Consider the following 16623-nt stretch of genomic DNA (forward strand, 5'->3'; position numbering starts at 1 on the left):
AGTAAGTTCTGAGCTCCCTTCCTGCATTAAGCAACTCATTTTCACTTTGTCTTGTCTCAGTCTCAGACGAAGAGGCTTTTTTTTCAAGACCAGTCAAGACCATGACTGCAGGGATATCACTGTATTACAGAATTGTTTGATACCTTTTGTACTTAATGATGGTTTCTATTAGACAAGACAAGAGTCACCTAGAAAAGCTAATGCATGCATACAAAATTGGATTGTGTGAGGAGGATGGTAACACACGGAGTGTTGAATCAAAAAGGGTTAAATTAATTTCAGCTCCTTAGGGTTTGTTTGGATTTGTTTCTCAACAAAGTAAAATTCCCTCACATAAAATCCACCTCTACAATGATTAGTTAATCATGGCATATATAAGGTTCATTATGCATGTACACACACACACACACACACACATATACTGTATATATGTATATATTAGAACCCAATGGATACACAATTTTTGGGGCCAATACAAATGATGATGTTGGGGAGTAAAGAGTTGCGATATTGATATATCTGCTGATATTAACATTGTTTGCAAACAATCCCTCAAATGTGGTAATCAAACACTCCAGTCAGGAGATTTTACAGTTTAACAAATAAACTGTACTGTCTAAACTGGTATCAATGTACTGAAACAGTAAACTACACTGAACATTTAAGAATTATAAATCACCCTAAGCATCTATTTCTGCACCATGTTCTGTAAATCCAAAAAGATTCATATTGGCCGATATCGGAAAACATATACACCAATACTGATGCATCTGTGATAGGCCAATATCAGCTGATAATACTGACAAACCATTATATAGGTTGGTCAGTATGACCCACTACCGTCAATGTATGCAATGCATGCTATCAATGTTAGCCAAATGTGCTGTCAAACTTTTCACTTTGAAAACTGTATAACTAGAGGTGTATTACATTCATTGACCAGGTAGCTAATTTGGTTATGCTAACTTTCTGTGGCACACAGTGCATACTGTGCTGTCTGTTTTTAACTCAAGGCATGCTCCAGCCAGAAAAGGAGAGTATTAAAACGTATGCTATTTTTTCAACAAGGGTCAAAAGGACAAGAGTGAAACAGCAATCAACATACCTAGACAAATAATTATCCTCATAAATGCAGCAGCCACTCAACCCAAATATAATCCCACTACCTGGAGTGTGAGCTGCCTAAAGAATGCTCCAAGATGTCTGCGGAGAGTGTTGAGAAAACAATGGAAGGTGGGATAATTACAGAGAAAATGAGGGATGAACTCAGTGGTAACTCTCGAGGAGGAGGGGTAAAACAAACTGGAAAACATCTCGCACAAACGCACAGTAAGACACGCTGGGTTTTCAGTAAAGTGGTGTGTGCAGGCATGGACCTGCCCATCCTGGATAAAGCTATCTGTCAGCAGCAGAGGAGAACATGCTCATGGGAACTGGATGACCTGCTGTACTACACCACACAGACTGTGCAGCGCTGGCTCTGCTTCTGCCTGCTGCACATGGAGGTCTATTTTAGATGGCTACTTATACAGATGATTGAGAATGCGTAACAGAGAGACTACCGTGTACGATTGATTTGGAGCCGGCTGTTAATTCTCGCCGTATGTGGCATGAAACAGTGAAGGCCAGTGATTTCCATCTGTTAAATGAACATAAGTGCTCCTCACAGCTTTGGATCCAAGCACACTTAATCTTGTGTTTCTGACACTACTTTGAATCTTATTTCAGGGGGAGGGAGTGGGGGGGTACTGCGAGGTGAAAGCCAAGCAGCAGATGGAAACAAGGCTTCCAGGAAATTAGTGGAGGTGGGGTGCAGCGAGAACATGAGTTGGCATGGTGTCTGCCTGTTTTCTCTAGGTGGAAGAAAAGCAGGGATAGACAGGAAAAAGAGGGATAAAGAACATATAAGGTGAAAAAGGGAAGTGACAAGCGAGGATGGCTGGGTGGGAGTTGTTATCAGACCCATTTGGCTAGCTGGGTGGTAGGGTAAAGTATAAGCTGTGGGACAGAATAGAAATCCTGCAGCAAAGCCGCGCATACTGATGACCTGGCTGTAACGGCTGGATCGGCTCTCCGGCAGTTATTCATTAAGCCATTAAAGGAACACAATCAGGTCATTTGTGTGGCCTTCTGTTTCAGACTGTTTTTCTTCTCTTTGTGCTCTGCTTTTTTGCAGGAGAGAGAGAAGAAACAGAATACATGTCAATGAATAAATCTGAGGCGAAGAAAGGAGTGAAAACGGTTAGACCTGGGCAGCGAGCTGAAGCCAGCTGTTGGCCCTCCTTCTGAGCAGAAAAGAAGTAATTAATTGCGGAAGCGACTCAAGCAGGAACTAATTTGCTTTTTAAGACAGTTTGATAAATGAATGAACATTCAAATTCAATCTACCTGGGTTGAAATTAAAGGAGGATAATTGCAAAGAGCACTTGATAAAACAGGTCTTTTTGCAAGGAACAACAGTCACTTTGCCTCCTAATGAGGGGTAAGAGCGCCCTCTTGTGTCAACATCTTTAGACAGGAAACAACACGCTGAAAGGTAATAAAGTCAATAATATTGATTTTATTGCCATCCATATATACATACAACTTTTTTTTCACTTGTCATATTTATATAGCTTAAAGCATTAGGATCACTGTGTAAACAATGAACAGAGAACAATGAAAAAAGGCTAAACTTAGTTTAGTTTAACTAAGTACAGAAAAGAAAAGCAGCAAGTGTTATTCAAACTAGTGCCTAATCATAAAGAGGCAGTACAGTACATGTTGCTTCCACATTAATGCATGACACGATTGGAGGACACACAGCATCAAGTAAACTACAGCTGATTATCTGCTGGGTTGTATGTACTCCATGCTGGCTCTCTATGACATCCTACAGTATGTCAGTGGAGCGATGTGAAATGGACCTATAGGAACAACATGTAGCCCCCTAAAATAGGCCTGGGTTGCCATAGTGACACTGCTTTGGGGGGGGTGAACTGTAAAACAGAACAGCACTGACGTGTTTATGAAACACAATGACACACTAGAAAGGTCCTGTGGATGGAGTCACCGTCTCATTTCAGGACAACTAAACACGCCACGAGGCAATTCAACACACAATCACGTCTTTGCATTGTCACACGGAGGATTTCAACGATCAGTAGATATTTACAGTGTAAAGATCAGGCAAAAGTAGAGCAGAGGAGATACGGCAGCAAGTATAAATCATTTCCTAAACTGCGTGTCAGGCTTTGTGATTGTGATGAGCAACAGTGGGAGCAGCACAGATTATTGTTTGTGTGTAAATGATCCATCATGAGTTACAACACATTTTGACAGCTCTTCTTGTAACACACACTCAAACACACACCCACACATGGCAGAGAACAACCTCATTATACAAACATCAAAGAGCACAGAGAGCAAAGTATCCTCTCAAGTCTTCATAAAAGTAGAAAATTAAAAATTCCAAATTGGATTAATGGAATGGATTAATGAACAACCAGCATCCATTTTACTGCACTGAACTCTACACGTGCTAATTAAATGGCATCACTCATGTGGCGGCGGTCAGATTCCTCTCCCCTCTCTGTGTGCAGGGAGATAATATACTAATAAGCGTCTAATAAGTGCAGGGTGGCAAGGCTTACTAATTTTACTGCTATCCAACAGTTACAGCTGCAGGGGCGTGTGCAGCAGCAGGCTTTGGTCAGTCATTTATACGGCACCACCTGCTGTGGATGAAACATCCAGTCTGTCGTGAGCCTCTCTGGAGCTGTGCTGTGTCTCAGGAATCAGAGTTATCATCCAAATAATGTGGTTTTTGGTTCAATCAAGAGTGCAAATAAACTTAATTTGAAATTCAGTCATGGAGTAGTAAATTAAATAAGGAATGTTTTATCTCAATTCATTCTGCCACGGATAATCTCAGCGGCAAAGAGGCAATTTAAACCTGTAGAGCTACAACAGTACTTTGACATTATTAATACAGGCAAACAAAATAAAGCCGAACAAGCAACCATTTAAAAAAAAAAAATCCAACAAGCTGAATTAATTAACCAACAAAAAACATAGACTGATACCAACATGTGTACTACTTAACAAGTGTGTTTCTTTTGGGGCTGTAACATGCATACACATATGCACACAAACACACACTGGTCATACCAAACATTACGAAATGTCATTACAGCCACAGACAAAGGTGACTCCAGTGACGGACTTCACATGTAGGAAACTCCTCGTATCTCCACTCTTCTCATGATGTGGAGATGATCATAATTCCCCTCGAGAGTTCATTCGCAATGGTTATTGAAGCTGGACTTTAATGGACAACCATAGACTGTGGTCCCCGCTCTCTTCCAAACCTTCCCTCTCCGGGGTCACTCGGTGCTCTCCTGGCCCAGCTCGACTTCCTCGTTGCCAAGAACGGCTTCTGGCACGCCTCCCTCTCCCTGGAACAGCTCCTCCATCAGCTGCTCCCCAGCGCTGCCGGCCCGAGATGCCCACAGAGCAGCGCCCTCCCTCAGGCCCAGAGAGCGTAGCAGCCGCGCATACTCCAAAAACGCAGCCTCGATGAGTTTATGTGCAACTGCAGGTCAAGGAGAACTCGGAACATTTCATAAAGACACAGCCAGCAGAAGACAGGTGTCATCACTCAAAAACTGCTTTAACTTAATGCCACACTATTCAGCTGTGACACCAGATTATTGCATCCTAGCAATTAAAAGGTAAAACACATAACCACTTTAATTAAAGGACAAACCTGAATACATGAATCACAGCACATAATGAATGCAGATGCTTCCACACAGGGCACATGTGATTGCTGAGTGACGAAAGGTGACGTTTGCAGTCACCAGATGAGACACTAGGAGCTTTATTTTCCTGCTGGCTAAATGTCAGCAGACCTATAACTTCAGTCGCAGTTCAATTTGATTATTTTTTGTGCTTGTGTGGCATTTTCTTGGCTGATAATGGGCCCGCTTGCACTGCTGTGAGAAGGGTGGCACAGCTGAGGATGTCTTTATGGATTAGGAGGAGCATTTAAATTTTTGTGCTAATTCTCACACGTACTTGTGTTTTCCCCGCTCAGACCCGATCAGACTATTAATGCTCAGAAAATGGTATGTTTAGATCAACACCTCTCTAAAAGAAACGAACGCAAAGGAGATAGTAAGTTAGTGTGAAAAGGGAATTTTTGTACTCTCTTGAAAGACGTTTTCAAAATTTACTTACTGGCTACAAGCCACTTCTGACAAATAAACAAGCGAAAGGGGATGACTTCAGTTTACTGTACATTAGTGATAAGAATTCCGGCAGTGGGGAGCCTGATCATTTGGCTCAGCTCAGTAAGAGCCGGCTCTTTCAGCTCCCAAACAGCTCTTCATTCAGTATCACCTCCCAGCTTTTATAATTCAGTAACATTTTTAAATTCTTTGCACTTTATACTAAAGAAATGGATGCAGCCATTTAAAAGTTCCACAAATATTATTTTTCTCTTTAATCATCTCTTAAAATGTTTAATGCAAATATAACTGATTTAGTATATTCTGCATTTTTAGTTGTTTTTTTAATCAAAGGCTTCATTTCATGGAGGACTTTGCTCTTGTAAGTGTTGAGCGTTTGCTCAAAATGTTCATCGTCCATATAAAGGTAAAAAAAATTGCTCCACATTTACCAGCTGCAATATCAAAGTAATGTTTACACATTAAAGGGGCATTATCATTTTGGAGGAGAAATATTTACAATATTAATGAGGTAATTATACAAACTCAGAAACATTTATTTTTCCCATTACTGAATAAACAACCTGTTCTCAGAGGAAAATAAGGTCCGCAGAACACTGTTTGAAGCTAGAAAGGTGGCAGGGTCCGCCAAATATAAACAAAGTGAAACAGTGTGAAATTGTGTTGTCCTTTAAGGTCAGTTTGTTTATTCAGTTTATTCAGTCATGAAAACAAAGAGTGTTTGTCTATTTAGTTTGTTCAGGCATATATAAAATAGTCAGTCGATGAAGATCTTTCTCTTCTGATTAAAATGTCTTCCCCAAAACTACATATTGAGATGCATCCAAACGCTACTCATCCTGTTTCCTACTATTCATGTCCTCTCTGTTCATCTGTCTACTGCCTCGTGGCTAGACCTGCACATTTGCAGCGTTACTGACACTATGTCAGAAGTCACTGTCTCACCTTGCTAGGCTCTAGTTACTGAGACATGACGTTTTTGGGACGTATTTAACAAATATGTCATAGGATCATCCATAGACTGGGATCATTCTGTTATTCTGTTTAAAAAAAAAAAAAAAAAAGGTAATTGATTCTTAAACGGGAGCCAGCTCATAGAGTCCACGCATTCACAACTAGTGTACGCACAACAACAACAACAACATAACAACACTTGTCGTTATTGTTACATGTGGGGTTACACAGCGTTGGCTATGTGATATAAAAACAAATTTTGTTTACAAATCTGGCTCATAGAACTGATCCAGTAGACATTAAGTTAATTTCTCACCCATTTTAACAAGACAATCTCAGCTTTATCACAGTAACAGCAAGACAAGTGTCCAATCCTTTAAGAAGTGTCTGATAAACTGTGGTGATACAGCACAGACTGACCAACAGATATTCTACCCAGATATGTCTACTTTTTGTTCCGAATATCTTTAGTCAGGTGTGATAAAATGTTTTTTCAAGGTCTAGGTTGTAAAAGAGTCTGCAGCATAAGAGTGCTCTGTGACACAGTGTGGTACTGGCTATTGAGAACATCGGAAATGTAGCACGATGTGCTCCGCGGAGCATCTGAATTGACCTTGATTGAGAAAAAGCTCTCTGCTATCCAGTGCACGTCTGTACAAGAGCTGGACAGAGCTAGTGGCGCCGCTAACTCTGGTTATAAATGGCCCTTAGAGAGCAGTAATGGGTTTTCAAAAAGGATATTGGAAGTGTCGTTGGCCTCCATCACCCCATACTTCAGACAGGCTTCGATGAAGAGGGCGGCGCGATCAAACTGCCTCATACTGCCCAGGAGATAGAAGGAGGAGGAGAAAGATACAGACAGAAGGAGGTGGTGAGAGCAATTGTCAGAAACCAGCATCATCCCTGCCTTGATGTCTGTGATCCCAATGCAAACGTCAGCCCTGTCATACTGATGCCACTCTAATTCTCTGAGAGAGCTTTTGTCGCCCTTAGGTATCTCTGAACATGAGCTGTCAAGAGAGCAGGAGAATGGGACAAAAGCAGATCGATGCTGAGGTAAAAGATTCGGGGTCAGACCATACCATGCTCTGCGAAGTGTCCTTCAGTGTACTCAGGGACAAAAGGAACGAACTGAGAAAGACTTGAGAGTTTATGAGTGTGGATGAAAGCAGAGGGGAGTAAAGGATGTGACTGTTAAGAAGAAAGTGATGCACAGAGTGAGTACATTTTAAAAAATGGAATTTGAAAGAGTTGGACGTATTTCTGTGGATGGAATTAACACAAGTCACAAGACAAGTAAAGTACAGAGTTTGTGTCACTCTTAAACTCAATACTTTTTAAGACCTCAGTCTAACACTCCCTCATAACAACATCAGCCCTGGTTCTTACCTGACGAGCATCTCTCCCACTTTGTAAAAGCAGCCCAGGGAAAGCAGCACCAGAATGGCTTTGGACTTGTGGTTGACCTGCGGGGAGCACAGGTGCTCTGCCCAGCGCTTCAGCACATCTGAGCTCTCTGCTGGACTCAGACGCACCTGGAAACACACACACCATTTACAAGATTTTTTTAGAAAAAGAAGTACCAGCTGAACTGAAAGCACAAATCCGACAGACAACTTTTGAATCTGTCAAAGAATGAGGCTTAACATTTGTTTTTCTAGTTGTCGTGACAAGGGATCATAGGCACCTGTATTTCCACAACATGTCTTGACAGTTTTCACAGCACATTTTGTGCTTCCACCTCAAACAGAAACATTTCTATGGGGCTTTTTCTTGTCAGTAGTTCATCATAAACAGGTTAAAAACATAGTTGCAAGGAAGTAAAAAAAAAAAATAGAAAGGAATACATAAAAAAAAAAAAATGAATTAACAATCACAGCAAAAGTTACAATGCAATTAAAGCTGTTAAAGGGAGCTTTCATGTTTTATTGATTCTGGTGGCCCCTGTGGACAAAAGCAGTACGAGCAGATCTGGTTACTGCATGCATTTTCTATGGAAGCAAGTGAAAGAAAAACGCAATGCAGTTTTAATGTTTTTTTTCTTTTTTAAAAAAAGGATGCATAACGATGAGGTAATACATGTATTTGTCCTATGTAAGATTAATAACTGTAATATGATGAAACATCACAAACTTTAGCTATATGAATAATTAGAATAGATAGGGGTAGGAACCATAGAGTAACTCATGATACAATAACAGTGATATCACAATACAGCCATTCAGCGATACTTGATAATTTGCAAAACGATCATCTAGGATATATCGCAATGTTGGTCGAATTGAAGAAGAACAAGTACCCCTAAAAGGCAAATTGCAGGAATTATGTATTTATTTACTGCATTGTGGTATCAGTCTCACTGAAGTTGATAACTGAGATGTAACAATGTACAAAAAAGTGCATAAAGTCTCAGCTTAGAGCCTCTTTAACACACACACTGACTGCAACTTGATGTCATCCCAATGTAAAATAATGAACTAGCCATAAACTAGCAAAAGACCAAACTCCCAGAAAGCAGAACAACTGGTTAATCAAACTGTTGGGGGAATCTGTTTAGACCGTCTGCATGTTGTAATAAAAAAAGCATTAACTGGCGCCATTGGCGATACGTTTAATTGCTGTATTTATATTTAGTCCCAAACCTAATTATAATTGAACAGAAGTAGCCAATTTTCTGACGATGGTCTCATTTGCTTATGTAGGTCTAACAAATTCATCACTATAAATTTAATAACTTTCATAACCAGTTAAAAGTTCTGTGTAGTATGATTAATCTATGCAATTACATTTTTACAATCTTCTTACAATTACTATAAAAACTCAAGCATACACATACACAGTGTGTACACCCTTAAAACCCAGCTACGACTCACAGGCCCAAACATTACACGGTATCTGATGTTTCCTGTTGACGGACGGCGTCATGCCGAGTTACCTTAGCCAGCCAGGCGGCGCGGTTCCACTCCCCGTAGGTCTGCAAGTAGCGGCAAGCATCCGCTGCCTTGTCAATCAAACACAGCAGCTGTACTCCCTCTGACAGATGGAAAAAGGGGAGAATTTGTACAAAGATGTGAGACAGAAAAATTATGGCCTGTTACTACCCAAGGTGGATAACTGCCCAGACAACAGTGTGATGATCTCTTAATACACTAAATCTGCTGACAGGAGCCACACTCATTGCACGATATGTGGATCTAGAACAATCCAAAATCTTATTTTAAATAATTTTCGCAATAAAAAAACTTTTTTAGGAGGGATTTTGAAAAGGATCTAGGCCTAAAGAATAGATAGAACAATTTAAAGATATTTTAATGCTTTTATAAAGCTGCAGACACTGACGTACTGAGTGAGGCTGGCACTGATTACAAATATGAGATGCTATCAGGCATACAGTAACACTACCTGCTAGCTTGCCGTTGGCGATCATGTTAGTGGCCACTAGTTTGATGGTGGACTGTGATGGTCCTGAGGAGGTGATGGTGGTCACTAAACAAGCCTTGAGTGAATCACAGTAGTAGCTGGAGTTGTCTGCACTCGTCTCCAACAGTAACTGTACTGCCCGATCCGTCTGAGAGCAACAACAAAGAGGAAGAGAAAGTAATGAACGAGATTGCAGAGAGAGCCGAGGCATTAGCAGCTCAGGCAGGTAACTGCTCACTCGCTGTGTGAGCCGTACAAGGCTGAATAACGAGGGGAAATTATGTTTATTATGATGCTTTTCATCTGGTGTGGTTGAAGGCTCATGCTGGGGTCAGCTCAGGCTGTTGGAGGAGCGCACCTTGAAACAAACAGCCTGCTGATTGCAGCCTGTGATTAGAGGGAGAGGTGACATTGAAAAGGGAGAGGTGACTCCAATCTCCACGGGCTGAGACGCCAGGGAGGACCGAGGCAGCACTTATCGTCCATCTTGCTTCATTAGGCTGCACAGCACCGATATGACCCATTTACCATGACAACAATGTGCATGTATGCACAGCTAAGGCATGTGAGGGTGTTGCCGTGTGTTTGTGAGGGAGAGGAGGGTAGAATACTGTTTAGTTTGAAAGATGCAAGAAAGAAAGAAGGAGAGAGGTTTGTGTCACATACATTTTCTTTAAATTAACAGCTAAAAGAACAAAAAGAGTTCATCCATTTATGTGTGAAGGAAGATTATCTTGCATTATGCTAACAACTGTGACGTCACCCACAAAAGACATAAATGTATAGCCTCCTAACACATCGTTGTGTGAACAGTGTAGGTCATGTAATACCAACCTGACCCAGCAGGAGGAGTTGGTCAGCACATTTCTTTGTGTGTTCATAACTGGAGCGCTTCACCTCCTGCAGGTGGACCCGATCCAACTGGAACTTCTGTTGAGCGGTAAAGGTGGATCCACAAGTGAGTTTTATTTTCACATTTCTTTCAAAAAAATCTCTGTTCAAACCTTGTACATGTGTGGGAGAGGGAGATTGAATGAGTTGATGCACACAGACTATACACTAAGGACATTAAAAATATAATGATGAGCAAAAAAGATACAGAGGATATTTATAGAAATACAGAGATGGGGAGTGTAATTATAACGTCTTTAAAATATTCAGGAGTTTTCAGTGTTTCTGCTGCCAGAGCCTCCCGTGCTGGCTTTCACGACTGGTGGCTTTTTTATTTCATTACATGTTCCCTGATGGGAGATCAGATTTTTTTTCACTGATAGGCATGAAACACATAAACAGCAATAGATTTTTCAAAGACGGAGAGCTCATCAGTTTTATAAGATGACGAAGGGGGAAATGATACAATGAGGGGAGAGATAGCGGCATAGTAGAATATTAGATACATGTGCTGTGTGTGCGCACACTATATCTAACACACACTGTTTTTTGCACTTTATTATGATGAATCCTTCTGTGAGTCACAGCCATGGGCATAAATCCTCGCAGAGATACCAAATGAGTTTAGCAACAGTGTGCTCTGTATTGGAGTCTTGGATATTAGTAATTACAGTCAGACTTCTGCCACTGAAGCTGTTTTATGACAACAGCAGCCAAATGCAGCTGCAGTTAGTCTGGGTTGCTCTTTGAAAGTCGTAACTTTGTGATCACTGTGTGGTCCCTCATTAACACAGGGAGCAGAAGTTTCTCAAAAACAGAATGGTGCATAAGCCATAAAAAATAACCTGAAAAAATAAATTACTGGCTTATTTGAGGCTTTTCAATACGACCTATTTTGACTGGAATTAGATAGTCCATTTACATTCTGCTGCTTCAAACTTCAATGCTAGCTGAGAGATACTTGACATTTTTCAGAACTGGCTGATATTTAATCAAAAAAGGAACATCTCCTCTCTCCTCTTTACTCCACTGCTTTCTTGAGTATAGTTATGTAGCCTTGTGGGGAAAAAAAGAACGAATCTAACAAAAAACAGAGAAGGTTTGTCGACTCTTGCACAGTGTGCCAACTTTTTAATTACTATCCACACTTTTCCTCTAAAGTAAGGTCCACGGAAGTAATTTCTGCAGTCTGGACACAAAACCAATGTGTGGAACATCCAGAACACAAAAAAACATAAGCTTTAATGAAAAACCTTTGAATTCACAACAGCAACATGATGGTGGATGTTTTTGTTCACTGGGCTGCCATGCCGACCAGAATGATGCGAGCGGACACAGCGGACCAATCAATGGGCATCTTCTGCAGAAACTTTTCCAATACTCTTTAAAACAGACTAGGTCGATAATTAAAAAGTTGGGAGAAAAAAAAGAGAGAAGATTCAGGGTCTTGTTTACATGGGCCCTGCAAGCAGATTCAACTATGTCATCAGCCAGATGCATTGATCCGAGCAATGACACGGCGCAAACAAGAGAGGGGATTTTTTTTAATTGAGCCTATCCCGGAAATGTGAAGGGAATTAAATGTAGCGAGGGTGAAGTGAAAGAAAGGTTTGACCTCAAAGATTTAAAAGTGTGAGCTGTGAGAGCGGGACTTAGTGAGATAACAGAGGAGAGACAAAATGTCATTAATAATGAAATGTATTGTGTGACCGGGGCGATGGTGTTGACACTGAGGATGACAAGGGACAGGACGTGTTTGTTTGTGCGTTGCCTGACTTGAGGATTGTAAGTGTCTCTGGCTGAGTCCGAGGGGAATGTTTAAATGTTGACAGCTGGGATCATGTATTTGTCTCCATTGTCTCAGTTTCAATGGCAAAAAGAGGACAACACTTTGTCTTCTTCTCTTGTTTCACTGACCTGGAAGTAAGAGCTCTCACACAGGACGTCATGGCAGATGTCCAGGTGGTTCTGAGGTGGTGGCTGGGTTGCATCACTTTGTGTCTGTCCCTCTGCACTCGATACACTCAGCTGACGAGCCTGGGCAAACGCCTGGAGGTAGTGGGACGCCACCGTCCAGAAGTGAAGATCTGACTCATCCCCAAAGAGCCTGCAGTTTACCACAACAACCGGTCAGCTGTGTCCAGAGAGAATAACGTTCTCTCTGGAGTGGTTGGTCAACTTCTGCAGTCCGAATCAACGTGCAACAGTTTGCTCACTAATGGTCATAGTGCCTGTATCTTCCAGCCCACGCCTCGCTCTTTCACCAAGATCCCCTCCACCCCCTCTCCGCATCCTTCTGCCTTTTTTTTCCAGCCTTCTTTTAACATATCTACACAGGCACACAGCTGTTGCTAGGTTACCATGCCACATTATCAGTGGCATGAAAACTTGGGATGGACGGATGCAGGGACACTACGGTGAGCTTTTAGAGTAACAGCATTCATCGAGCAGAGTCCTTGGGACTTTCCAGGTAAATCATGGCTTTAATAACAGGATGTAAACGGGGAAGGGATGGATATTGCATTTCTGCTCTGACTGGCTGCTCTAGATTTGTCAGATGCTCAAGGGAAATGAGAACTGGAGCAGAGACGAGATCAGAGTTGCTGACACCAGCTCTCATGTCAGGCTTTGTTGTGGAGATACAGAATCACAACTGTATAGTTACAGCAGAAAAAGGGAAAAAAGACAAAAACGTTATTTTTCCAAATAATTAAAGCAAATTATTCGACTCAGAATATTACAATATCTTGTTTATCTTTCTCACTTGTATAACATATGCTGAAGTAAGTAAAAAGTGAAAAATAAATATCAATAAAGGCAGTGAAAGCTTAAATGATGATAAAGTATGCCATTAAGCACAGATGTCTGGAGAGAAATTGATGGTGATCAGTGCAATTGTGTCTTGCACGCTTGAATTATATCCTGTGCAATCAGTGAACAACAACAAGGCTAACAAGCAGCTTGATTGCAAATCCAGTTCGGCTTTAGATCATTGTAACAAACAGACCCAATCTCCTGCCTGAACTTAACAATCATACACACAGAAAGGGAGACGTTAGTAGAAGCAAACATATTGAGTCAAAGACAAGTTTAACATGTGTTCTGTTAATGTAAAGTTCATTTTTTACAGTTGTATTATTCTATAGTGTAGAGTGGAAGAGTGTCACCACACTTCCAGGTTAGCAGCTTATAGAAATGCCGCTGAACTGTAGTTTTTACACAGGTGCACTGTCGGAAAGTTAACAAAATAATCATGCTATGAGTCCCGTAGACCCTCGTAACACAGTACAGTCTGTGCAGACATCAAAACAGCAGCAACTCCATGCTGACTTTTAACTCACCGTGAGACCAGGAGGCAGCGCTGTAGCAGGCTGAGCTCCGGGTCTTGCAGCACACTCTTCATATCACTGGGGAGCCAATCAGAAACAGACAATCAGAACACAGTGAGAGCCAATTACACTTCTCAAACACAGCAGGCCCAGTGTGGCTGTTACTGGAGATCTCTCTTATCTGCCAGCCCACAGACTACATGCTCTTTGGGCACACTGTCTAAACACAAAGGATCCTGGGACTCGACTGCAAGACAAAAGTAGGTAAACAAAAACTGACACTTGGCACAGATACACTCTCATACACACACACATGCATCATGTTTGCATCATGAAATCAACAGGAAATAGTGAAATCGGAGCCACAGCGTGTGATCATTACCATTAGAAAGTGTAAGAACTCACTTTGACAAGGAGTTGAGCTGTTCCTGGATCAAGCCTTTTATCTCACCTTTCTCATTGTAGTCTCTGAAATGGAGGGATCAAACTCAGTCAAATGGCTCCGCTTACGTCTCCCTAAAAATAAAGCCTGGCCAAATATTAAATGGGAAGCTCAGAACCTGCAGAAGTCGATGTGTGGTGTCAGGCAGTAATAGATAACTCTATTCTAACATTTATGCTGAGGTCAGGTAGTGCCCTGTGAGCGCTGTTAATATACTGTAGCTGCCTGACTTCTGATAAGACAGCTGTGTGTGTTTAATAGACGAAAGCAGTGTTACACCAAGGACTCAGGTTATCTGGGGCATAATTACAACACGCTGTAGTTCAACACAGATGTAGCAGCCTGAACAAAAATAAAGCTCCTCTCTCAGGACAGCCTCTATTGACTCCTACGTTGACTTGTTTACAAAGGTGAGTTGCTTACACCGGCAAATTGGTTCTTTTCTTTATGAAGGTAATAAACTAAACACTTGAGTGGTTGGCAGATGGTATAGCGGTATAAAAGAATACATCAAGCAAAGTCTTATCCCTGGAAGGTAGGTAATTCAATAAAATAATGAAATTTATCGACCCTTATTCTGAAGGACAACTCAAATCTGATCTACTGACAAACAAGTTTCTGTTTCTTATACTGCTAAAAGGTACCATCCCTGCTCACAACTAATCTTGTCACTTAAAACTGAAACTTTTTTTAATCAGCAAGAGCACGATCAAGTTTTGACAAAGTTCTTAATTCCAGTAAATCATGTTTTTACTTAAACTGAGACTATTCAGCCTAAAAACAGTGCACTTTTTATTAACAAAACTATGACTAAGGAGCTGGTTGTTGTGAGTCAACACAATGCCTGTCAATATTTCCCACCTGTTTTGATTATTGATCAGCCTGTTGAAGAGTTTAAATAGTTAGGTAACTTTTTGGATTGAAGTTTTACAGCCAAAACAGAAAACATTTCAGATTGACAGCCTGTCCTTATCCCAGAGTTCCCTGAGCTCAACAATGTATACTACGCAAGTTTAAATGAGGTTTAACCTAAAGCAGCACTGCTAAACCACTGATGCACGCTGTGTGGATATTAATAATTGAAACTCCCAACCATACTATTAATGTGCTGAATTGCTTACTTGCTCGCAGTGGCTTGTTTTATAAATCCAAGGAGTTAGCAGTATTTGGGTTTTTATAGCTGTTGCACCCAACTATAATTTGGTATAAGAAACAGAGGATTGGAATTGGATGAGGCTTCTCAAAGCTGATAAAAATAATTAATAACCACACTGGCCAGCTCTGATACTAATTTTGCAGATAGGCTAAGGAGCATCAAGCAGTAAATAAAGTTTGCTAATGCAGTTTTGTTTTATTCCTCTACAGTCTTTACATATCTATGCTTACAAACTTGTTTTGACTAAATTTCTCTGTGTACACACAGTGCAAGAATGAAAATGAGGGCTTAACTTAAAAAGGATCTTAACGAGGTCATGACTGAGATTTTCAGCTTTGATCCTTTCAGTGTGCGTTTATCCTTGTTTTTCTGGGAGCTCTTGGGTTCATCACACAGTCCAAAGACATGCAGGTCAGGTGAAGTTGAATATAAGATATTCTGTCTCTGTGTTAGCCCTACTAAAACTCCTGACCTCATTAGAGTGGTTGGACACAGTTATGGTGACTTATTCAGGTTGAGACTTACACCTGAGTGATGTCCATGGTGAAGGTTCCTGACCAGGGCTGCAGCAGGAGGAAAGTCTTGAGAGTGAGGGCAGCTCGGGGCACCAGCAGGTAAGGACACCACACTGGATCTAAACATCAGAGGGAACAAATATTAGGCTACTGCTGATGAGGTCATCATAAGTAGTATCAATTTAAAAATCATATCATTTCTTAAGAATCAATCCTTTGTCCGATCCAAATTTCTCCTTAAACCTTTAGATGCAACTTTTCTTTCACTCCTTCACACTCTTCGTTCCCTGGCTCACCAGTCAGGTCTTGCTCATCCATGCGGTAGCTGGCAGACTTCATGGCCATCTCCAGCACTCGGATGCAGCCGTCGTCAGAGGCCAGCACGACCTTGTCTGACGTGCACCAGTCAATGTCTAGGATGCGGTAGTTCACGTTGCGACCGATCCGCATGCTGCTGACCATCTGGACCTGCAAGAGAGGAGGTAGTTCATCTCAAACTGTCCCCTTAAACCTTCTTTTAAAGCATTTGCAACAACTCCCAGGGGATGGTGGGAAAATATTATTTCTCTGCAAAATTCAGAAGGAGAAAGACACAATACAGGATGCTTTTTGGATTCAATAAAAAACCTGTATCAACAGAAGACGGCCTAGGTGTCAGGCAACTATAAACTAATTTATGTTGAGT

The 16623-nt window shown here is 41.2% G+C and overlaps 1 protein-coding gene across 1 annotated transcript in view; it reads right to left on the bottom strand.

The window, feature by feature from the left end:
- Positions 1-2540: 2540 nt before the first annotated feature.
- The window catches only part of wdr11 (WD repeat domain 11), a 64619-nt gene continuing 50536 nt past the window's right edge, over positions 2541-16623 (bottom strand). The window contains exons 19-29 of the mRNA XM_073482150.1: positions 16235-16406; positions 15949-16057; positions 14231-14293; positions 13838-13903; positions 12414-12603; positions 10440-10535; positions 9588-9753; positions 9121-9218; positions 7575-7720; positions 6924-7006; positions 2541-4564 (exon numbers count right to left, since the gene is read on the bottom strand). Of these exons, the coding sequence (XP_073338251.1) occupies positions 4365-4564; positions 6924-7006; positions 7575-7720; positions 9121-9218; positions 9588-9753; positions 10440-10535; positions 12414-12603; positions 13838-13903; positions 14231-14293; positions 15949-16057; positions 16235-16406 (1389 nt within the window). The 3' untranslated portion in view covers positions 2541-4364. The remainder of the gene's footprint in view (positions 4565-6923; positions 7007-7574; positions 7721-9120; positions 9219-9587; positions 9754-10439; positions 10536-12413; positions 12604-13837; positions 13904-14230; positions 14294-15948; positions 16058-16234; positions 16407-16623) is intronic.

This window comes from Pagrus major, chromosome 15 (assembly GCF_040436345.1).
Source record: "Pagrus major chromosome 15, Pma_NU_1.0".
Lineage (NCBI taxonomy): Eukaryota > Metazoa > Chordata > Actinopteri > Spariformes > Sparidae > Pagrus > Pagrus major.